At 57.8% G+C, this 23,449-nt stretch overlaps 1 protein-coding gene across 1 annotated transcript; it reads right to left on the bottom strand.

Annotated features, from left to right (window-relative positions):
* Positions 1 to 612: 612 nt before the first annotated feature.
* On the bottom strand, positions 613 to 21,319 carry LOC111153683 (bridging integrator 3). Its single transcript, XM_022512837.1, has 8 exons — positions 18,176 to 21,319; positions 15,290 to 15,330; positions 14,811 to 14,872; positions 11,377 to 11,513; positions 10,764 to 10,804; positions 4,616 to 4,757; positions 4,266 to 4,400; positions 613 to 1,545 (listed from the first exon to the last, which is right to left on the bottom strand). The coding sequence occupies exons 1-8, from the start codon at positions 18,428 to 18,430 to the stop codon at positions 1,399 to 1,401; spliced, it is 960 nt and encodes a 319-aa protein (XP_022368545.1). The 5' UTR covers positions 18,431 to 21,319; the 3' UTR covers positions 613 to 1,398.
* Positions 21,320 to 23,449: the final 2,130 nt, after the last annotated feature.

Below are 23,449 nucleotides of genomic sequence, written 5' to 3'. Positions count from 1 at the left end.
GAGCCCTCCCTCTGGATGGCACAGGTCCTGCTAGGTGCAGGAGCGGGTTCTTGGGGGAAGGGTCTCCCCTTGGCTGTCGCAGGAATGGAGTCCGTGCTAGCGAACTCTTGGTGTCGGGCTGTGTCTGCCAGAGAGCACTGTGTTCCGGCTGCCCCAGACTTGCCAGAAGAAACCAGCACCTCCCCATGTTCAGAATGTGGTATTGGCTCTGGCCCAGCCTTTTTCCCTGTTCCCCCCATAAGTCTTGCCTCTTTCCATAATCCGTGGTTTCAGTTTGACTTTGTATATAAAGTTGGTTTTTTTTTTTTTTTGGCTTTTTGTTTTTTAAATAAACCAAAGTCAAAAACAAGCCACGTGTCCTCCATAGCTCTTACCTTTTTCCTCTTCTAGGTGGTCCTGTGCTGCCCCCTCTCTCCCAGCCCTCGTTCCAGATGGTGGGGCGGGGCAATGGGAAGGGCTGCCCCGCACCCCCGCCCCACACCCCCTCCCCGCCCCCCAACCAGAGCACCCCACCGCCTGCTGGTGGAGAGAGGCAATGTGGCAGGGGTGCGGCCCGCTCGACAGGGCAGCACAAGCCTGACAAACCCCGGGCGGCTCTCAGTCACAGCACAGTAACAGCTGGCGATTTTATTGAAAACTTCACTTGAAAAAATAAAATTACAAGTATTTCAGGGAGACAAACCCACTGTTCTGGCTCTGAGATCTGTGAGTCAGGCTGTGACATTTTGTGCGGTCGGTAGCCGATTGACACAAGCTGAGTTGTGTTTCCTAAGGAATCTACAAGGCTTGGGGCGCTTCTCTGCACTTGGCCTAAGGCCTGCTCTGCACTTGGACAGAGGCGGGCTAAGCCAGTTTTTGTGGTGCTGGGAGGCTGGAGTGAGGGGTCTGTCTGGGCTGGGGGAATTGCAGCTCTTCCGTTCCCCATGGCAGTGTCTCGGGCCTCTTCAGGAAAGAGGAGTCTGAAGCGGAAAGGCAGTGAGGGCAGGCGGACGCCCCAGGATGGATCTTTGGAGGTAGATGTGATCCCGCCCGTGCAAGCAAGGCTAAGACCTCAGGTGAGCAGACAGAGCCTGTGCCTTTGAAGGCCGGAAGCTGGCTCAGGCCCTAAGCCGGGATGCCCTCTGGACGGTTCTTTTGGAAATGAGAAGGCCCCCGGGCTTTCTCTGCCCTGCTTACCGTCTGGGCTCTTGCTATGGGTGGGGCGCCGGCAGCCTGCTTGGGGCTCCGGGTGCCAGGCTCACTGCAGAGGGCCAGTGAGGTAGAGTGGGGGCCACTGCTGTCCCTGTATGTCTCTCGGTGGGGCCTTCTGCTGGCTGACGCCTGAGCCTAAGCTTGACAAGGGCAAAGACCAGACAGGTTGAGTTGTGTCCCAAGAGTCTTCAAAAGGGTGGCAGGGACTCAGTCATCAGCCACAATGGAGAGGGCTCTGAGCTCGCTCAGTCTGGCTTCGTTCTCTCTCTCCCGCTGCTCATCAGGGTGGCCGGGCTGGTCAAGCTGCTGGGTCAGGTCTCCGAAGATCTTCTGCATTTCAGAGTAGTACCCAACCTGTGGAGGACGAGGTTGGCAGGTGCTGGGCTCCTGGGGTACCAGGACCCACGGCCTTGCACCCCACTAGGCACCGTAGGACAGGAGGGGCCAGAGAACATTCCAGAGGCCCGCATGCTGCTGTTTCCTCAAGCAGAGCACCCAGGCTGAGTGAAGGGGGCTAGTTTCCACTTCTCCCTCCGTCCCTGCCCTCAGCCTGTCTCCTGAAACTGCTCGGCCAGCAGGGAGACTGAAGCTGTCGCCCCCAGCCCCTCTGGGACACCCACTGCTGCGGCCAGGATGTTAGTAGTAAGTCAAAGGAGGTGGGAAGCAGCAGGTCCTTGGTGAGGTGAAGGAGGGGGCTCTGCCTCCAAGCCCTCCAGGCAGCTGAGGGGCGGGTGCCGTGCAGGGAGGTGGAGGAGGCCCAAGGCCGGGGTGGGGACATTAGCCCCTAGGACACCTAGGCAGGTCCTGGGAAAGCCAGGGAGGCAGGCACTGACTAGAGGCTGCTTTAGCGGAGCTAGAAGCCGGACACCTTCATCCGGAGGAGGAGGGGCGTGGCAGGCCCCCAGAGCCCCGGGAGTCCATCTGAGAAGGAAAGGTGAGGAAGGGGACACTTCCTAGCCATCTGTTACTTCCTGAGCTGTCCCGTTGTCGACGGGTGGCACCACGTACTCAGCGTTGCCTCGGCTGTGTGGCTTGGAAGGCAGGGCTCAGAGCCCAGCGCGTTGGCCTGTGCCTGCATGTGCGGCATCAGGGCTGACAGGAGAGCCGCATGGAAGAGGGGTGCGGGTGAGCTGAGGCATGGGGGCGACCCACCAGCAGGTCATAGCCGGCTGCCAGCTGCTCAGACCCAGCGCCTTTTCCAGGGGCCACTTCTGCCTCAGTCTCTACCTCATGATCAAAGGCAAACACCTACTTTAATGAAAGCGATTCATGCTCTTCAAAACGCTACTTGGACATCCCTAAGTCATGTCACCTCCAGCTCCAAGCTGTCTCTGAGGAGAGCCCAGAGTGCTAGTACCGCAAGGCAAGGCCGAGCAACAAGTTCGGGGACAGGGTCGTGGTTCAGGTGCTGCTGAGGGAGTGTCTCCCACACTCCCACAGTTGGATGTCCACTGCGTGGAGGGGGGAGCTAAATGAAGGTGTGCCCATGGGCCGGTCACCTGAGTGGCCAGGGGCTTGAACTCATGCTGGGGGAGGGTGGGGGCTGGCCTGCCCTGCCCCCCACTCCCTGCCCCAGAGCCGCACTGCGCAGGCTGAGTCACTGGGAATGCTCACTTCTCTAGTGACTAATGGCAGCAACAGCCTCGGGAGGGGGAGGCTGGTGCCGAGAAGGCAGTAAACAGCCCCCAGCCACCCCGCTGCCTGGTTACAGGGCTGCCCTTGCCCCTCTGGGCACCCTGGAGCCTCCTACTGTGAACAGAATGGAGGGGGCAGGCAGCACGTGCCGGGGTGGGGGTGGGGAGCAGGGGGGGTAGTGGCGCAGGACGGGGAAGGCAGGGGTCTCCTTAAACACATTCCTCCACGGGGCGGGGCTGAACTGCTGGAAGGAAGCCCTTACCTCTAGGGGCAACGCTCTGGGGGCGGGCGCGGAACCCCCCACTTGTGTAAGTTCATGTTCTGCCTCATTTCTCCCTAGCGACCCAGAACATTGTCACTAACAAGGCCCAGCTCCACCATCAACCCTGCTTAGGGTTCCTGAGCCCAGGTGGGCAGCCCCATGTGTTTGGGTAGCGTCGGAAGACGGTAAGCTGGGGAAGCGGAATCCGTCTTCGGGCACCAGGGCCTGTTGACTGCAAGGAACGAATGTGTCCACTGGAGGGCGCCAGACGCCCAGGCCAAGAGCAGAAGTGGCCTGGAAGTGGCTGAGCCTTGAGCTTTGCTAGTGACGGGGAACTGAGGGAAAAGCGGCCGCATGCTGAGCACCTGCCGCTGATTGGGGGGTCCCACCTGGCGCAGACCTCTTGTCTTTGGCACCTTGACATTTTCTCTTACAAATGGGGAGAAAAATCCATGCTAATGGCTTGAATGGCAGGTGAGGAGGACAGGAGCTCTGTGCTACATTCTGTGTCCTTATACACGACGAGTGGGAGACAAGGTCTTAGCCTGCGTCCAGTCCTCTAGCAGCCCGACCAGGGTGCTATTCCCACGCCATCACGCTCACCCAGCCTGGGGCCAGTTTGCCGTTCTGGAAGGTGCACCATGGACGGGTGCCCAGGCAGGGGCCTGGAGCACGGCCCTCCCCAGAGTTCAGACACCCCTCCAGGGGCAGCTAGACGTCAGGCCACCCTGCAGTACCTGCCTAAAGAAGGGGAGTAACGAGTGGGGAAGTGTGGACACGGGGTGCTGAGCAAGGTGCCTTCCCCCCGTAGGCCTCTGTGCCTGGCTGAGCACGCCATGCCGAGAACCTGCCTGCCAAAGTGGGGGCACTGACAGTGCGCCCTGCTTTCTCCGGGGGACAGGAGGGAGAGGACGCAGGGGAAAAGCTGTTCAACAAAAAGGAAACTCATCCAGGGCTGGGACGAACCAGAGAGCAATGGAGGAGCCAAGACAGGAAGTAGAGCAAACACTGGCAGTCGGGGTCCCCGGAGGCCGTGCCTGGGGCAGGGTGGCAGCGCCACCGTCTTGGCAGAGAGGAGAGAGGCCGAGCACCCTTCCAGCTGCAGGTGGTGGCCCGGGAGGTGCTACAAAGCCCGGCACTGGCTCCCTGCGGAGCAAGAGTCCCATAGCGTCCTCACCTGGGCTCGGATCAGGGCCTCAAAGCTGGGCTGGAAGTAGTCGAGCCGGCTGTGGTAGAACCGCGGCATCTCATCCAGGAGCTGCTTGTTCTTGGCCTCAAAGTCGTCCCGCACAGGCCGCAGCTCTTCTCGGGCCTGGAAAGCAAGACGTCAGGGTCAGGGCTCCTGGTGGCTGACCTGGCGTCCATGCTGGGGGCACGATGTGTGTGCTGGGGGTGGGTGGGTGGGGGACAGTGGAACATCTGTGCCTTGCTCCCACAGCCCCGGAGTCGGTCCCTAGGTAAAGGAGGCCTGGCTGCGGGGTCCCGCAGGGCTTGCTGTCCATATCCACTGCTCCCTTCTCTTGGTACCTGGTGGAGTTTGGCCAGCACGGGCCCCGTCTTCTCCTTCTCCTCGTACTTCTCCACCTTGGCCTGCAGCCTCCGGTAGTCCTGCAAGGCCTGCTCCCGCCGCTTCACAGCCATGTTGAGGCTTGGGAAGACACTGCCGAACCTGTTGGACACGGGCCTTTCTGAGAGCTGTGGCCTAGCAGCTTGGGGTGCTGTCAAGCGCACAGCCCGTGTGTCCACTAAGTGCACTTGGGGGTTGGTGCGAGCACACCAGCTGAGGCCCCAGCGCTGGATGAGCTCCCGCCACTGAGGGTGCTCTCTGGGGTCAAGCCGAGGGAAAGAAGGCAGGGCCGAGGGTCAGCCTGCTGACCCGAGATGAGCCACGGGGGTGGGAATGCGGGGAGCCACTGTCTCGGCCACTGCTCCTTCCCCGCCTGCCTCACACGGCCCTGGCCATGGCAGAGACCCAGAACGGAACACGGCAGAGCTGAAGACTCCTGGCACTCCTTGGCCCAACATCTTCCTTTCATACAACGATCAAAACTGAGGCCAGAGAGAAACAACATGACACGTCCAAGGTTGCCATGAGGTAGTGACCGTGCAGCAGAGAGCTCAGGGGTCCCAGTCCTCTGGCACCTCCCCACCACCTCATCCTGACACTAGCAGGTGACACCTGCCGCCAAAACCTAGTCTGGGGGGCACCTAGGAGGCTCAGTCGTTAAGTGTCTGCCTTCAGCTCAGGTCATGATCCCAGGGTCCTGGGATGGAGCCCCGCATCAGGCTCCCTGCTTGATAGGAAGTCTGCTTCTCCCTCTCCTGCTCCCCCTGCTTGTGCTTCCTCTCTCGCGGTGTCTCTATCAAATAAGTGGAGTCTTAAAAACGAAAACAAAAACAAAAAACCTAGTCTGAGCCTATTTCTATCAGCGGACCATGGCACAAATAGGCATCCTCTGGTTCTCCCACTGAAATGGTGACACCATCCAACCAGATGTTTGGGGAAAACTTAAGGGCATCTGCCTGCCTCTCCCACCCCACCCACCATTCCAAAGGACCACAGGGAAAGGCTGAGGAGCATGCCGTTCACACAGAGTGGCAGTGGACACTTTGGTCCCTGTGGGCATCATCTCTGCGACAGGTGTCATCTTTAATCAGGAAGGGCAAGGAGATCGTGAGATAGACAGAGGGCAGGACCACATCCCAGGCAGGGATGCTGCCCTTCCCTTGATGAGTAAGTGTTGAAGACCAAGAAACCTGCAAGCAGGTGTTCTGGACAGGAGGGGACAGGTCAGCTTCCCTGAATGCAAAGCCTGCAGGGCAGGGGGAGCTGTCGCTGCTGCGGGATGTGGCAGGTGTCTACCCTGTAAACCGGGGGTGCCTGCAGCCCGAGCAGATCTGGCCCCGCAACCGAGGTAAAGGGTGGTGGCAGCCCTGGGGTTATTTAAGGCTGCTGGCCCCAGAGGGGGCAACTCAGAGGCAGGAGCACATGGCGGGGACTCCCCTTCATGGGTGCCCAGTAGCTCCTGGGCCACGATTAGATAGCCTGGATGCCTCATCAGAACGATTCTCCAAGTCTGCCTCTCAAAGGGGTATGCCCACGAATTTGGGGTTCTTTCTTTTCACTTTTTTATTTAAAATTCTAGTTAGATGAATTTTTTTAAAACATTTATTTATTTGAGAGGCAGAGAGAGACAATGAAAGAAAGAGAGCATGAGAGAAGAGAAGTCAGCGGGAGAAGCAGACTTCCTGCTGAGCAGGGAGCCCGATGTGGGACTCAATCCCGGGACTCCAGGATCATGACCCGAGCTGAAGGCAGTCGCTTAACCAACTGAGCCACCCAGGCGCCCCAGATGAATTTGGTTTTTAAAAGCCTCAACAAGTCAAGGGTGCCTGTGACACAGAATAATGGACTTTTTTTTTTTTTTTTTTTGCCAGAGAACAGAGAATATAAATTTGATCAAAGCACTGAATTTCCCAGCCAAGGCAAGGGATGCTGGCAGGGGATTCTGGTGGAACAAAAGGCTTATCCCCAAGAAAGGGCACTAAAATGCATCCCTCTAACGAATGGGGAGTGCTGATGGGCTCACTACCCCACTGGAAAGGCTAGAAGTGGCTAAGACATGCCCTTAGACCAATCAGTCATCAATTAACACTGAACGACAGATCTGCCCGCAGAAGAGGTCTCCTCGGTGCTGTGCGAACTGGGTGTGGGGACTGGCTACCTCCAGGACAAAGGTGTCCCCCCGCGCCCCCAGTCCATGGTAGGTCTGCAGAGGTGAGATCACCAGCAAGGACTAGCTTCGCCATGTGCCTCTGGTAGGGGCTCTGATGGGGTCTCAGTGGCTAGGCGAACCCCTCTCCCTTCCTAGGAGGGTGACCAGCAGCTGAGAGGCGGGGGCTCAAGGCAGCAGGTACAATGGAGCCTGAGAAGCCACCATCACCTCCCCCTCCACCCCAGCCAGACCACGGGCCACTGCTGGGCACCCTCATTCTCTCATTAGAATTGACCTGACTAGGTGGCCCCAGGGCCAGGGCCTCTGCTGTCCGTGCTGCAGTGGCCTTGGGGGGAGCGGGCACAGACAGGACGAGGAGGAGGCAGGAAGCAGCAGGTGAAGCGTTTTCTATTAGACAGAGGGCAGCAGCATGGACACAGCACGCGGGGCAAGCTCTGGGGGGCCGGGTGGGATGACCACCACACTGGTTGATGGTGCAGTTCTGGATACCCTCTGACCCCAGCAGCACTTGTCTTTCCACTCGTCCTCGGTTGTCACTGGGGGTCGGTTCCCAGGGCCTTCCTGGGTCAAAGGCACCAGAGACACCGACTACATGCAAGGACTGGAACAGCTTATAAAGGAGACAGGACTCCCACCCGAGGGCCAAGCCCCGGGCCCCAAGGAGGAAGCGAGGCATGGGGCCAGGACTACAGATGTCCACACGATGCCGGGCAACCTCAGGGCCCACCAAGTGTAAGAGTGGGTGTGCCTCCACGACGGGGCTCAGTCTCTGGAAGCAAGACCACCCGTTCCCTGTGGGGAGGAAGTGGCCCCAGCGCACACTGGCCCCAGCTGCTCTGTTAGAGCCAAATATCTCTTTACCACGGTAACTTCTGCCACCCAAGATGGTGCCCCTCAGTCACACGAAGAGGCCTCAGGAGGCTTAGCTGGCAGGTCAGGAGTCACTTACCACCTGGATGGTTTTGGGCCCTGGGCTCCGGGACTCCCTTGCGGGAAGAGGCAGGTGTCATGCCCTACTTACATTGAAGTGGGTAAACTGAGGACAGGCAGGGAGACCAGAGAGCGCATTTGAGGTGGCGGACAAAAGCGTGGCGGTCCAGGGCTCTGTAATCCTGGTCCCGGTTACTGCCCCAGTGAGGCCCCACCTCCCCATTAACTACGTGGACACGATGCGCGGGACTCTGCCGGCTCCCTGCGTTGGGCAGTGTGGGCACCAGGCTGGGGAGCAAGGCCAGGAGCCTGGATGGCAGCGGTTGGGGGTCCCAGGTGTGGAGTGTCTGGTGCTCTCCTCCACCCTCAGGTCAGGGAAGAAAGGGGGCAGGGAAGTGGGGGTAGGCACAGGCTGGTCCCTGGGCCTTCCCAGACTTGCTCCCACGACCGCACAGGGGTACCTGCTGACTTCAGCTGACCAGGAAAGGTGGGGGACCCGGCTCTTACCGAGGCCAGAAGTCCACACTTTCACCGGGCTGCCACTAAGAAACAAGGCTGGAAAGTTGGACCCCCTCTGCTCAGTGTCCCACTTTCCCTGAAAATTAGCGGTGATGGGGATCACGGGGAACACCGCAAACATGGAAGGCCCTGGGCCAGGGCCCGCAGGCAGACTCTACCTTCCATAGGCAGCCCAACCCACCACGGGCCACCACTTCAGCCCACGGCCACCTCTGTCCCCTTCCTCCTGAGCGCGGACTCGAGCCACGACAGGGATGGGCTTCAGGCCTCCCCTTCTATAGACGGGAAAACCGACTCAGAGGAGCAGGGACCTAGCCGGGGCTGCAGGCTGGCTGGGGGCATGCTGGCCCGCCCACCGCACAGCACCACTGCGGCGATTACAGACCATCCAGGTCCTTCTTCCTGAGGATGCCACTGTGGTGTCCACCTAGGTCACAAGCTCCTAAAATCTGTGCTGTGTCTACGCTTCCAAGAAGGGCGAACTGGGCTGGGCCCACACCACACCGTTGCTGAAGCTCTGCCCAGGTGACTATGACTGTCCTAAGGTTCAACCAAACTGCCCCCCCATGCCCCAAGCGATGGGGTGAGGAGGCAGAGAGAGGGAGGAGGGAAAGGGGGAAGGAGAAAGAGGCCGGCTGGGAGGTAGGCTGGGAGCAGCCGGCCCTGGTGGGGAATGCCTGCCATTCCTCAATCCGTGCCCACACAGCCGGGATCTTCCACCCACCAGGAAAGGGAAATTGAAAGCATCCCCATCCGACCATGTGAACGCAGCCCAGAGACTGGGGGATTAGAGGCCGAGCCCCCTGGGGGGAGACCGGGGGCGGCCGGGTGGCCATGTGGCGATGTTCTTCATCAGAGGACAGGAAAGCTGCAGTTTCCTGTTTCCGGTACCGGGGTCCCTGGGAGCGTCTCTCCTGGCAAGAGGCGGCAACAGGCAGTGCCGGTTTTATGTGGTTAGGGGAGATCGCATGTCGGCGCTGGGATGGAGGAGCCCGCCGGGGAGGCAGGCAGGCAGGCCTGGGAGGCTCAGGCAGAGGTCAGCGGATCCACTGCGGAGATGGTGCCCGCCCCCTGTGCTGCTCACCCACCTTCCTGGCAGGTGGTGGGCTGCTGGGGTGGTGGGAAGCAGCCGGGATTTCTCTCCATTTGGCTCTAGAAGCCAGGCATCAGATTTCAAGGCCGCCTCCTTGGTTGTGAAATCGAGATGGGAGTCAGTCCCCTTGTTCCCTGAGCTGGTGTCCCCTGCCTAGCTCTGCCAGCCGTGGGTGTCCATGGCAGCCTCAGTGGCGGCCCCTGGTCCTTCCCATCCAGTTGCCAACCCTCGGTCCCGGAGACCCGGTCAGAAGGCCACCAGCAATGGAGCTCCTGCCGACACCTCCCTCCCAAGCCACCAGCCTCTTCGGCACCCAGTTCCTCATGGAACCCTGCAACCCGGGGCTGAGCAGGGGATAGGGGGCCGGGGTTCAGGGAAGGAGTGGGGGACGCAGGGAGAAATCCCTTCCCACGCAGGCCGAGCCTCCAGACAGCCCAGGCTTAGAAACAGCTTTCCCTAACCCCACCCCTTGGACCCGAACAGGGAGCGAAGAGCTCCAGAGCCCCAACGCCAGGGGCTGGAGGACCAAAACCTGCTCTCTTCGTCTCCCTCCGGGCCCCGGTCCAGGCCTAATGGTAATTAGCAGAGCCTCATTACCCGGGCCTGGTGAGGCAGCTGCCAGGGACCACCACAGAAGAGGTAATAAAGTGCAGCTGCCGGGCTGGAGCAGGAGCCTTTCTAGGTCAGAGGCAGTTTGGGAGAGGCTGGGGAGGAAGATGAAGTGATCCGGGAGCTTCAAGGCAATGCTCCTCCTGCCCACCCCCCGGCCCACCCCCTCTGGGGACTCAGGGAATAGGCCTGTCTGATCACTGCCCAGGGCCTGCTGGAGAGAAAATGAGTCTTACAGAAGAACTTCTGACCCTGACAGGTCACGAGTCAGGGGACCTTCCCAGGCAGGACCCCGCTGCTGCGCCCTTCCCCATGTACAGCCACCCCCACATTTCAAAAGCCGAGCGCTCCAGGCAGCTGCTCTCCCGGCAGCGCGGCGGGGAGATGAAAGGCCCTGCCCATCCCCGCAGAGGGCTGGCCGAGATCTCTGCTCGCCCAACGCAGCCAGCTCCGGGCCCTCTGCTTCTCCACCAGGAACAAAGGGGAAAATGGCCAAGTGACCACCGGAGCAGAGGCCGTCTGGCGCGGCGGATCAGAAGTGCCTCATGGTCACTGGGCGCACCCGGGCCAGGCACGCGCACTCTGGAGCCACCACAGGAACCACCCCCGAGGACCATGGGGCCGCGGCTGGTGTCCCTGTTTCGATTCTGGTCAGCCCCGTGTGCGTCTGGAAACAGGCTGCTAGAGACCCTATCTGGCCGCCAACTGGCCAGTGGGCCTGCCTTCCCAATAAGTGCCCCGAGCCCAGGTCTCTGAGGCCTGTGGTCCCCAGACGACGTTTACTTACTTTTTTAAGGGTTCAATCACGGTCTTTTGAATCTGGTTCACCTGTTAAGAGCAAAAAACCCAAAGACATCAACACCGAGGGGAAGTCAGACTCTTCCTCAAACGAGAGGCTCCAGGTTCCTGAGAAGAGAAAAGCAGCCTCGGGGCTCTGCTGAGAACCCCGGGCAGGGACGAGACCTGGGCTGGGGGGGACTGGGGTGGGACTGGCAGGTGGGGCACCCCAACTCTGCCGCTGCAGTGAGGCAGAGCTGACGCCCGGGACACCCGAGGGCAGCAGGGAGTACTGTTCTGGTTCTGGTTCCAGGTCAGGTGTCCTCCCGCCCGCCCACTGCAGCCCTGCTCCGTGGGGAGGCCGGGTGGGCAATGACAGCGAGGGAAAGGGGCTGCGGGCGTGCACAGCTACCCTGTCTCCCTCATGGTCTCACGGTGAGTGCGCCATGGGACGCAACCAGGGCCGAGGCAGGGCTGGGAAAGAGCTCCCAGCGCTTGCAACACTCGGGCCTCAGAGGGCTTGAAGGCGGCCAAAGAGAAGACCAAGCCCATTAAGGACTCCGCATAGGCACTCCACCCACACAGAAGCCGTGAGAAGGCAGGAGAGCAAGACCCCCACTTACCTTTTCCTGGTTGAAGGCATCCATCCGTTTCATGGCCGTGTCCAGAGCTGTCACCATGTTCAGGAAGTCCTGGTCTTGCTCGCAGAGGGGATTGGAGAGCAAGTCCAAGGATATCTTCACGGCAGACTTGGACATGGCTGTAAGAGGTCAAAGCTCAGTGAGCCTGGGAAGGGACAGGCTTCAAGGTCTCATTGCCAGGACCCCGTCCTCCTGCAGTCCAGGGGCCATACTCTGACCTCCCCCAGGCCGCACACCATAAAAGCTTCAGAGTACCACAGAGCATGAGTCACGAGTCCTTCCTGTCTGGTGACTGTTCCTGACCACTGGATGCCGCTCTGGGTAATTCTTTTGAGTGGCTTTACCTTTTGCAATGACTTAATTTTCTGATGTCTAGATTTTAACAGAATCATTTGGGTGGGAAGCTATAAAAAAAATACTTATTTCTAGCTCTACAGATTCTCATTCAGTAAGTCTGGAATCCAGGAACATGCATTTTAAAGAAACTCTTAGGGGTGCCTGGGTGGTTCAGTCATTAAGTATCTGCCTTCGGTTCGGGTCATGATCCCAGAGTCCTGGGATCGGGTCCTGCATCGGGCACCCTACTTGGTGGGAAGCCTGCTTCTCCCTCTCCCCCTCCCCCTGCTTGTGTTCCCTCTCTCACTGTGTCTCCCAACAATGGAGCCTTAAAAACCTGTACCAGACCAAGAACTCCAAAGCTGCCAATGGGTTCCCACCCCACTACTCCCCCCACCCCCATTTCATTCAGGGCTCCAACAACCCGGGAGACATCTGGGGTGGTGTATTTTGGCTCCATTTCCCAGATGAGGCAGGTGAGGCTCAGAAGAGCTCGTAATGGGCTACAGGTCAGACAACTCCAAATGCAGAGCCAGGCCCAGACTCCGGGCACCTGCCTCCCTGTCTGCTGATCGACCAGGCCTGGAGACACTGTGGTTGGGCCCCACGGGCTCTGCCGGGGTGTCTGCTTATGCTGCCCAAGGTAATTTCCCCATGCACGGAGACCACTGCCCCGCTGTAGCCTTGTCCATGTGTTCTGACACCCTGTGTGACATATGGGGAGCCCGGAGATCACAGGGCAGCTCCGAGGCAGGTGGGAGCTCTATCAGCAGCTCTGGGGTTCTTGGTCCCAGACAAGTTTTTAGGTCTCCATTACTTGTAAAAAAAAAAATTCTAGAGGGGCAGGTCAAGAGACCGGAGAAGGGCCATGCCTGCTCCATACTGTCTGTGCCAGTTTCAAGGTCTCAGGGGAAAACAAGTTTCTGAATATATTACTATTTCATGCCATGAATTTAAGATGCTAGCAACCGCAAGACACATTGTTACCGCACAGACCATTAGGAAAGGACAAAAGTGCCAACTAAACATTATCAAGTGCCACGGTGTCTTGATTTCAGAGATGTTATTAAATGTGAAAAAACGTCTTTGCATGGATGAAATAAGGGTCACTCCAGTTCGTGACAGATGTGGCCTCGCCTGGCCCCTGCATCCAAGGAGGGAGCATCCCCAAGGCCAGCCCCAGGCCGCTTCGAGGAAGGGGAGACAGAGAAGCCCACCTGGGGGGACCATCTTCCCTTGGGCCCCTCCACATGCCCACGAAGAGGCCCCCGGTAGATGACCGGCCCGCCATGTCCTGGTTTTTTCTCGAACCTGGGAGCTTGCTGCCCTCACCCAGCAAAGGGGCAGAGTATGGGAGAAGCCCGGGAAAGCAGACCTCCCAGAAATGCTGAAGCAATGGAGCAAAAAACCCTCTTTCAAAGCTGTGAAGTGACTTTGCAGGCTTAGGAGCGAACATCATGTGGAACCCGCCTGGGTTATGAGATGACCTCAGACGGTATAATGAAATGATAAAGCCTCAGACAAAACTGGAAACGTGTTTGAAAAATTTCTTCCACTAATTTTTTTTTTTTTAATATTTGAAAAAAAACCCCTGAAAAGTTGGAATGGGGGAAGACTTTCTTCCCAATTTTCCTTTTCTTTCCTGAAGCGCTCACACTTCCTGCCTTTGTCTCCGTTCGAATCATCCAAACCTTCTGAAGTTAATTAACAGCATGGAATTCCCCCGGCCCCGGGAGTCCTCACCGGCCTCTGTGAGCGCTGCTGGGCCCTCACTCTCAGGGACTGGGAGGGTGTGGCCAGCCCAGCGCAAACTGGGAGCCTGGTGGCCTTTGAACTTTAAAGGAGGGGGGGGGTCTTGGACGCCACATAGGTCTCTGGAGCCCCTATGCACCCTCAGAATTTAACAGTCAACAAAGACTGGTCACATGCAGGTGAACTTGCCTGGGCACACGGGATGGGATTTTGGTTCTTGTCCAGGCAGTTGAGGAGACCTGAGATCAGGAAATTTGATTCCCCTCAACCATCTGGAGCAGCAGTTCTCAAAATGGGGTCCCCGGACCAGCTGCAGCAGCACTGCCTGAGGGTGGGCCTTCCAGGGACTCTGATGCACCGGCTGTGGGGTGCAGGCCTTGGGCGGGGCTGGGGTGCCGCTATTTCAGGAGGGCCTTCTCTGTCCAGACTCTGCTCTCGACTCTGGGCTCCAGGGGTCCCCGTTTATCCTGGTTTCTTTATTAGAAAACCATGCTATCCACTTCATGGGTCTCTGACATTCCACTGCTTCCAGAGCCGTTCACTATGAAAACACTACCTTCCCTGCATCTGGGCTCCGACCCTATAGTTGTTGGGAGAAGCACCCAGGAAGGGAAGCAGTAAGTCACAGCCTCTTTTTTTTTTTTTTTCTTTTTTTAAAAGATTTTATTTCCTAGGGCGCCTGAGTGGCTCAGTTGGTTAAGCCACTGTCTTTGGCTTGGGTCATGTTCCCAAGGTCCTGGGATTGAGCCCCACATCTGGCTCCTTGCTCAGTGGGGAGCCTGCTTCTCCCTCTCCCTCTCCCTGCTACTCTGCTTGCTTGTGCTCTGTCAAATAAATAAAATTCTTAAAAAAAAATACGGATTTTACTTATTTACTTGATATATAGAAAGAGTACAAGTAGGGGGAGCGACAGACAGAGGCACAGGGAGAAGCAGACTCCCCACTGAGCAGGGAGCCCAATGCGGGACTCGATCCCAGGACCCCGGGGATCATGACCTGAACTGAAGGCAGATGCTTAACCAACTAAGCCACCCAGGTGCCCTACCACAGCCTCTCCTGTACTGGAAAGGCAGTGGTGAACGATGAAAGATTCCACCCAGGCAACCTGGAGCTACCCACAAGACAAAAAGATGGGGCAGACCCTTGGCCCACTGCACACACAGCCTGGAAGGGCCGGGGCAGTCGTGTCCAGACCCACCTGCGTCCTGGGGATGGGCAGCGGCATGTGGCCCTGTGCACAGACCTCGGGAGCCAAGCCGCATGTGACAGAGGGCCGGAGGTCCACCTGTACCCCCGGGCTAGGCCTGGCTTAGGGATACGCCACCTACCCAGGTCAGCATCGGTGCTCTTCTTCATGTCCTTCTGCAGCCTCCTGGTCTGCTCCTCCAGCCTGCAAGGCAGGGGCATGGCCCTGGGCACCTGGCACCGCCAGCTCGCTTCAGCCCCTTCCTTCCCATCTACCTGAGCTAAACCCAACCTGACGCTCTGGACCGCCTGCCAGGAAAAGCAGGGGCCCCTGCACCGCGGGGATCTGTCCTACCAATGGTAGGCACATTGGCCTGTGCGAGGCCAAGAACCCAAAGGCTAAGAGTTAACGACTCTCACACAGCTATCAGCTGGGGGAGAATTTCTGGCAGGCTGTGAACTGAGCTGCCCTGGGCTCCCAGGCTGCTGGCGGGACAGAGGAGCGGCCCCGCTGCTGGCTGCTGGCAGTGCCAGGAGGGGCCCTGCGGGAGCTGAGACGTGGCGGGAGGCTCCTGCCCTTCTCCCTCCCAACCCCCCCATCCTTCTGGGATTTGACACTCACTGCTGGAGTTTTCCATACTCCCTCTCAAAATCTCTCTCCACCTGTAAGCAAAGAGATAACTCAATCATCAGAGAAATGACAACACGGTGGAAAAAATCTGCCAGCCAGCTGAAACTCCCCACACGCCCTCCCCGGGGCTGCGGAGAACCACCCCGTCCAGTCCACACAAGCACCGGCAGATCGTTAACGACACAGTATCCCTGTGTTCCCGAATTAATTAAGTGTTTGATTTAGGGCAAAAGACTCCCCTCCCACATAGGCCAGCCCGGCAAGTAGCAGCGGATTGTGGCTCTGTTCTGCCACCACAGGGCGCGAGGCACTGGGCTGTGTTCCCTTTCCCCACCCCCCCACCCCTCGTGGGGCAAGTGAGGTGCTCAGAATGTGACTGAGACTCAGGCAGCCCAGGGGGGGAGCAGGCGGTCCCCTGCTGCTCCACGCCCCGGTTTCCTTACAGGGCCTACCTCCTGCGACCTTCAAAGTTCAAGGTGTTTCAGGGTGGATCCAGAAAGCTCCTGTCTCCACTCTGTGTGCTGAAATGTTCCCAGTGCAAATTGTTACTCCTGGCTTGGTCAACGCTCTCTTAAAACTCTTCATAAGTTAACCGATTTCCCCAATGCCAGCAACATTTACATCAGGTGAGCGTGAGTCCTGGTCCCAATTCTGCTGCCTCCACGTCAGGAAAGTCAAGAAAGCCACCTGCACACCTAGCACCCGAATGTCCTCATCTGTCCACCGGGGCCCTGGCCATGGTCCCTTAGGAGAGTGGCCTGTGATGCAGATGACATCTGTGAGCCACAAAGAGGGGACCGAGGCCAGTCTTCCTTCCTTTCCACATGGGCAGGACCGGCTCCTTGGACAGCTTGCTGAGCCTCTGGGCTGAGGTGCTCCAGGAAAACCAGCTCATGCTCTCAGGGTGCTCACCTTGTGCTCCTGGCCACAGCCGCTCCTCCACAGCTGGAGGAGGCAGAGGTACTCATTACCCCCCTGTACTCAGGAGCTCCCTCAGACAGAGGCAAAGCAAACTGCGCATGATCACACCACTAGAGAGTGGCAGAGCCGGGAAGGGGACACGGGCGGCCTGGCTCCAAGGCCTGGGCTTTTACCTGGCATTTTGAGAATGGGGAAAAAGGTATTTGCTGATTAAAGTCATGACCTAAGAAAGATGCCTTCTTGGCTGCTCCCAGAGACTCCTGCCAGTGTGAGCCCTGAACCCTGCTTCTCAATCTCCCGACAGGCCGGCTGAAGCTCACGGAGAGGGAAACTGTGCAAAGTGTCAAGGCCCCACTGTTCTTCATCAACACACCCTTCTGTCACAGTGCCCTGTGAAGCATTCGGGAGTCCCACAGACCCCATACTCCTCCTGTGCATTTGGGTAAACTCAACATAGTCCCGGAACGGCAGAACAGTATTTGGGCCAATTATTTCCTGTTACAAGTGAGGGTAACAAAGCCCAGAGGTCGGGGGGGTGATTTTCGGGAGGATGCAGGGCTGGTCGGTGGCAAAGGAAGGTGGAATTCAGACTCTGAGCTCAGCACCCTCCTCTGCTTTGAAAATAGCATTCGTTAATCCCACAAACATTTACTGAGCAACTATTAAGTGCAACGCATTCTGCCAGGTGTGAGGGCTCCGCTGGTGAACAGACTGGACGTGGGAACTGGTGGGAGAGATGACACAGATTCAATATACAAGTGTACATGTGTAGCCCCAGCTGGGGGCAGGGCCACACGCTGGAGAACCTGCCTAGCCAGGGTCCCACGCCATGGCAACGTGTCTCCGCCCTTGCATGGACATACCTCACTTTCTCATCTGAACTGTCAAATTGTGAGGTAGTAGCTCGGGGTCTCTTCTTACTTTATGTGCCCAGCATCTGGGACCTGACACAAAACTGTGAAGTAAAATTCACCACTGGTTTCCCTCTCTCCGGTAAGTCTTTGCTCTCTTTGCAGCAGACCCCCCCCGCCCTGCCACCTCTCCACCCAGGAACCTGACATCTTCATCATCGCCTTCCTTAAGATCCAACAAAAGCTGCTCTAGAGAAATTCGATATTCGCACCCACGAAAGCATATATTCCTGACAAAAGCTTCACGTGCCCCCTATCCCGGGGGATGTGTAGTGGGGCAGGAATCAAAGTCTCAGCCAAAGCCTGAAGAGCATCTGGCGAGATGGCAGGCGAGGGCTTTGTTCTGGGGCAGGGGGCCTGGCCCTGGCCCAGCAAGTCTGCACTGTGGCAGTCCAGCCCTTTCTCTGGCAGTGCCACCGAGGACGGCGGGGGACAGGAGCGAGCAAAGAAGGACGAGACCTGAACTGATACCAGCTGTGCAGCATGAAAAATACTACCTAACGTTCTGAGCCTGGGTTTCCTTCCTAGAGGAATGGGATCGCCCTGGTTAGGCTTTCCCTGTGAAGACTGCTGGTGGCTGCCGCATTTTAGCGGCGTCGGGCCTGCTGGCTGGCTTGAGGGATCCCCTAGCAGTCTGTGCAGAGCCCGGTGCCTGGCCTGCTGACGGTGTCTCCTTGCTCCTCTCCTATATGCAGGGGCGCTGGGAGGCCCAGAGCAGTCGGGGGGTGCAGACTGGACCCTAACCCCTCAACTGGGAGGACAGGCAGCACATAGCATGGGGTCGGCTGATAGCCAGACCTTCAGCTAAGCCTGGATCGTGTGCCTGGGGGTTGCACCGGGGCCTTCCTTCACGGGACACATCCCCTCTCTTACTCTGCAGGATTTGACCACTAAGCAAAGTCTTCACATACAAAAAAGCCTTTTTTCCCCAAAAGAAAAAAATTAAATGAAGGAGGTCTTGGTCAGAATCCAGCCCTCCCGATGAAGAACACGGAGTCGGTGCTCCTGGAGGGGGGGCGGGTACGGAGAAGGCCTGCCGACCCACCGGAGCTATGGCTTTGGCTCCCAGCACCCTCTTTTGCGATCCCCACGTGTGCTGATGCGTGTGTGGGATGGCAGGGTCCCCCTGGCCGGGACTGCTTGGACTTGCACAGAGCGAGCGACGGTGGGGTTCCGGCTGGGCTGGATCACTCTGGTTGCTGAGAAACGAGGTCTCATGCTGGCAGCTGACAAGTATGTTGGGGTAGGGCTGGCTCCTTTGACCTCTGCTCAAGGCCACGTGGCTGCCTGCGATGTCCATGAACGTCTCCCTCCTCTGCTTCTGGTAGCCAGGTGTGGCTTGCTCCTACAGCTCGCTGGTCTCAAGATCCCTCTCCTCCCCTGGGGGAAAGAGCCAAGGCAACACCACCAGGATTCTGGCCCCTCAGACAACGGCTAAGGGAATAGAGAGACACACTGGAGTCTCAGTCCAAGGTCTATCCACTCTGAGGGAAGAGCCAAACACAAGAGATCTGAACATCTTTGAATGCTTGATGCTTCCGCCAAAGAGGCAACTGGCCCCAAGTCAACAATGTGAGTGTAAACACATGTGCAGACTGTCAGAGGGTCGGGGTGGGCTGGGCCGGCGAGGTTAGCGCAGGGGGACTGAGCACCCCGCCGTATGCTGCTCCCCGCATGCTCCACGGCTTCAGGTGCTGTTCCCCGCTCTCCCCGCCACTGGCCTAGGGTCAGGGTTAACACGGAGCAAGAGTCAGGATTTGTGAAGGGTTAAGGGGCCTGAGCTCCCACCCAAACTGCCACTTGTGAAGGGAAAAGGGAGATGGGTAGGCAGGGCCGGGACTCCGGCACCCGAGCCACGCTGTGGCAGGTCAGAGCTGAGGCGGAGGGCATGCGGGCCTTCTCAGAAGCCTCTCTCTGAGGGGTGCTGGGGGCGGGGGAAGCAGCTTCCCCGGGGATGTCGCAATACGATTAAATGAGGCTGAGAGACTCTCTGCTTGGCAAGGGACCATCTCCCTCCAGGGAAGGCTCGACATGGCGACCTGGCCGGTGTTCTGCCTTGAGGCTGTGGAGCGCCGCCCCAGCTGAGAGTCGGAGAGGGCGCCTTCCTGCCCGTGGAGACCCGGGCTAACTGCTTCAGAGACGGCGTCCATCCTGCCGGGTTGCAGAGGGAGGAGCTGCTTCCCTCCCCCACGCCAAGCTGTTCCAGCTGCCTTCTGGGATGGAGGGGCAGGAGGGGGCTAAGCCGAAGGCTGGGACTGGGGGGTGTGGGGGTGCCCGTCCTGCCCCTTCCAGGGCCGTGGCCAGCCCCTGCTGAGAACACGCTACCCCAGCCCAAGCCCTGACAATAACGGAACTCGGGTTAACGACCTGGGCACAGGAGAAGAGCGCGAGCACTGCACAGTGCTTCCTTTGTGTCGGCAGCTGGGTGCCTTGAGCCAAAAACCTCCTGAAACTCCCTGAAGATAACATGAGCGTTTCTGCCCATGACAGGGGCACCAGGACTTCCCGTCAGCAGGCAGCCACGTCTGCCGCTCTCTGACAGCGCCCGGGTGAGACCAGCAGGGCATTCTCACCATGTGCAGGCAGCCGCCATGGCGGCCTGAGCCCGGCCTGTTGTAGGGGCCTGGAGTGGCAGAGCACGAGACCCAAAGGGGCAGGCTCTCACTCTTCATATTTCAGTGCCTCTGAGGAGTTGAGGGAGCATAGAACTCTCTTCCAAGCCCTAACATGGCTCTGGTTCCTTGGGAGAGATCAAAGGCCCGGCCGACCATTCCCTCCCTGCCCCACTAGGGGATCCGGCCGCTCTGGGGACAGGCTGCATCCCCAGGAGTTTAGAAACTCTCTTCCCATCATGGAGTTGACATTTCTTGAGGGCTCGTTATGTGTCAGACACTGTGTTCAGTGCTTCATACGCGTGACCTTACATAAGACTCCGAATACGTCAACGGCATGGGTACCAGGATCGTCTGCACTCATGAAGGAGGAAAGCAAGGCTCAGAGAGGGTAAGGGCCTTGTCTATGGTCATCACACACAGCACATGGCAGAGCGGTGGGAATGCAGGCAGGAAACCTCCCAAATCCGGCTTCTTAATCACGAGTTGATGCCCAGTTTGTCTGGGGGAGCAGATTCCCGAAGTCAAAGGACCACAGTTCTACCTCAAACAAGACCCCCATGAGGAGCAGGAGAAGCAGGCCAGGGGCCCACTGCCAGCCTGTCTGTAGGGCCATCCGCTGGCACTGGGATTGTACCTGTCCTTCCTCTGGGGAGACCTCGCCACTCCTCAGATTAAAAGACCCAGAGATCTGTCAAAAAAGAGCCTCTGGTAAAGCTAGAAAGTGAATTGTAGCCTGTATTTTTCTATGGAGAACAATGGCTATTTCCATAGAGGTAAGGGTGTTAGGAGAGTTTTCTGTTTGTCTGTTTGTGTTTTGGTAGTGAGTGTGGGGAATAAAGGACCCTTCTCAAAAACCACTTCCCTTTTAGATCTGCCCTGGATTAAACTCTGGAGACTCAAAGCCACACCTTCCCACTTCCTGTAGCCGGCTGGAGCCCAACACTTGCACGCCCAGATTCTCTGTGCTTCAGCTGAGGGCCTCCGCAGATGGCCAGCCTCTGCATGGGAGGTAAAGTGCCGTCTGTCCTCGGCCTGCCTTCACTTGAAAGAGAAATGCAGGCTCACTTCCTTTTAAGTGGCCTGACTTTGGATTTTCCAAAGACTGAGCCATTGGTCAGATGTGTGCTGAACTTCCCTTCTTGCCAAACTGCCGTGGTAGCGTTCCTGTAGTCCTGAGTCCTGAGCCAAGCAGGGCCGAGGCTGTGAAGCCAAGGAGGCCCGTCAGGCGCTCCAGCAGGCCAACGGTGCTGGGCACAAGGAGAGGTGGTGTGTAGTAATGCTTCCCCACAGTGAGGCCCAGAGCCTGCTCCAATTTGTGGGATAGGGGGTTCAAGAGGCCATTCTTTACCAGAATTCCCCAAACTTGGAAGACCTTCGCAGCCTGAGGAAGGCAGCCCAAAGGAATGGAATGTGTATGGAACAGAGGCTCCAAGTCACTGTGACTTCATGGGCCTTGGTTTTCTCACCAGAAATATCAGGTTGGACGGGATGATCACTAAGGGCTTCTACCTCTAACTTTCTAAGAATCTGTGATTCCTCTCCCATTCTGGGGATAGAATAGGGATAAAAACCGCAGGCTTTCGGGGTGCCTGGGTGGCTCAGTGGGTTAAGCCTCTGCCTTCGGCTCAGGTCATGATCTCAGGATCCGGGGATCAAGGCCTGCATCGGGCTACCTGCTCTGCAGGGAGCCTGCTTCCCCCTCTCTCTCTGCCTACTCTCTGCCTACTTGTGATCTCTCTCTCTGTCAAATAAATAAAAAAAAAATCTTTAAAAAAAACAAAACAAAAAAAACCCCGCAGACTCTCAAGGGGGTAGGATTCACTCATGCCCTCCCGCAGACTCTGGGTCCTTGCCAAGATGCCTTTAGCAGTAGAGAGAAAGGGACCTCCCCAGAGAAGCTTCCTGATCCTCACACAGCTTGACTGGCTGGAGATAAAGGTTTGGGACATGTCCTTGGTGGGGGCCTACGTTTCAGGAGCCCTCTTAGGGAAGCACAGACTACAAGCTAGATCATAGAGATGGGCCCTATAGAAGCCACAGATTCCTCCTCACCTGTCACCTACCTCCTCGACCCACTCGAGGATGATGGGGAGGAGCCCAAGCTGATCTGTGGAAGGAAAATGTCCCAGGCTAGGAGGTCCCCACAAGCCCCAGTCTAGGTGAGGTTCTAGAGTGACATGGCTGGGAGGAAGGCAGCCTGGGTGCAGCCCTCTCAGACCCACAATGAGCTGAGTCAAAGTTCTGATTCTCTGCAAAGGCCACGTGAGACAGACTGAGCTTCAGAATGAAAGAATTGGGTTACTCACTGTTTTGGGGACAATCTGTTTCTTGGGCTGCCCAATCTTGAAAGGAATCCTATGAGAGAAAGAGACAAAGGGGGCTTTTAGGAGAGATGGGGAGGGATGTGGTTGAAAAGCACTGACGAAGCGTAAGCTGCTGTCCTCCTGCAGCGGCTTGCTCCCAGCCCCTGTGCCACACACCCCGTGGGTCTAGGGCCGGCGGTAGCCAGGCCGGGCTCCGGAGCGCCGGGCTCTGGAGCACCAGCTGGGAGTTGTGGGCACCACCTTCTGTCCCAGAGCATCTCTCCTGGCAAGAGTCCGGTGTGCAGCTGCATTGCAGGGGTGAGGGCGGGAAAGGGGAGACACCGATCGGCTCACAGTCACTGTATATCTGCGTCCTGAGGAGCTGCAAAGTCAGAAATTACAGGTTCACCGGGGTAGCGATCAGCCTTGAAAACCAGCGTTTAAAAAAACACCTTGAGCAGCACTTCTCATCTGCATTAGGGGCTTCACTACTTCGCTACAAGGGACAAACAGTAGCCCTGCAGAGCGGCTGCTGTGGCTGGAGAGGGACAACAAGCTACAGGGGCATGAAGGACCAGCCAGGCTGGGTCATTCCCGGTAAGTACTGACAAAAGTGAGCCGTGGCTAATTGTGAGAGGACTCTGAGCCTAGCCCAAGTCTGTGCTGACCCTGCTGGGATGCTCTGCACTGTAGGTTCCCCACTTGGAAACCGAGCACAGTTTGGCATAACAGAAGGAAGGTCAAGATCTAAAGCAACCCACCACTGCTACCTCTGCCTCCGAGCTGGCCACCCTCTTGCAGGTAAGGAGGGCCCAGCAATTCACTTCCTACTCTGTGAAAGGACAGGGTCAAACTGGATAATTCAGAAGCTGCCTTGAGGTGCTGAGAATTTTGATTCTCCGATTCTGAGAAGCGTGCCCAGGCCAGAGGCAAACACAGCCAGTGTCCATGGCTGGAGAAACAGAAAGTCCCCGAACCCACTTCTCCCCCCTCAGCTAACAGGGAGTTAAGTGCTTCTGGGATCAGCTCAGGGTACAGGGCCACAGCAGGAGAGCCCTGAGGGGACAATGCCATTCCCACTCCCACTCCTTTCAGTGCTCCCGTTCAAACCTCCCGCTTCCACCCATTCACCCGCCCCTTCCCTCGGCACCCCCTTCTGCCCAAGCCTGCTTTCTCTTGGCCCAAACTGACCAACACTGTTGCTAAACCCAATGGTATAATTAACCACCGATAATAACCCCAGACAACGAGCCGGTTGAGAGGATGGGCTGGCCTGAGTCACAGTGGTTTAAATTTAATTTCTGGAGGACATCCTGTTTATTGTTAACCCAGCCCGGTAATTTGGGAGCGTTAACCCTTTGGGGGCTGGCTGACTCACGTGGCTTCTGTAAACAAATAATT

The sequence above is a fragment of the Enhydra lutris genome, unplaced genomic scaffold (genome assembly GCF_002288905.1).
Source record: "Enhydra lutris kenyoni isolate GAN:26980312 unplaced genomic scaffold, ASM228890v2 scaffoldscaffold3, whole genome shotgun sequence".
Classification (NCBI taxonomy): domain Eukaryota; kingdom Metazoa; phylum Chordata; class Mammalia; order Carnivora; family Mustelidae; genus Enhydra; species Enhydra lutris.
Note: the sequence above shows the minus strand (reverse complement) of the source record. Positions and strands in the feature narration are given on the sequence as shown.

Coding starts and splice junctions, on each gene's coding strand:
- LOC111153683 (XM_022512837.1), bottom strand. CDS start 18,430: ATGGACATCGCAGGCAGCCACGTGGCCTTGAGCAGAGGTCAAAGGAGC. Junction 11,514..14,810: donor GAGCACCGATGCTGACCTGG/GTAGGTGGCGTA, acceptor GACCTCTTACAG/CCATGTCCAAGTCTGCCGTG. Junction 4,401..4,615: donor TGCTGGCCAAACTCCACCAG/GTACCAAGAGAA, acceptor CTTGCTTTCCAG/GCCCGAGAAGAGCTGCGGCC.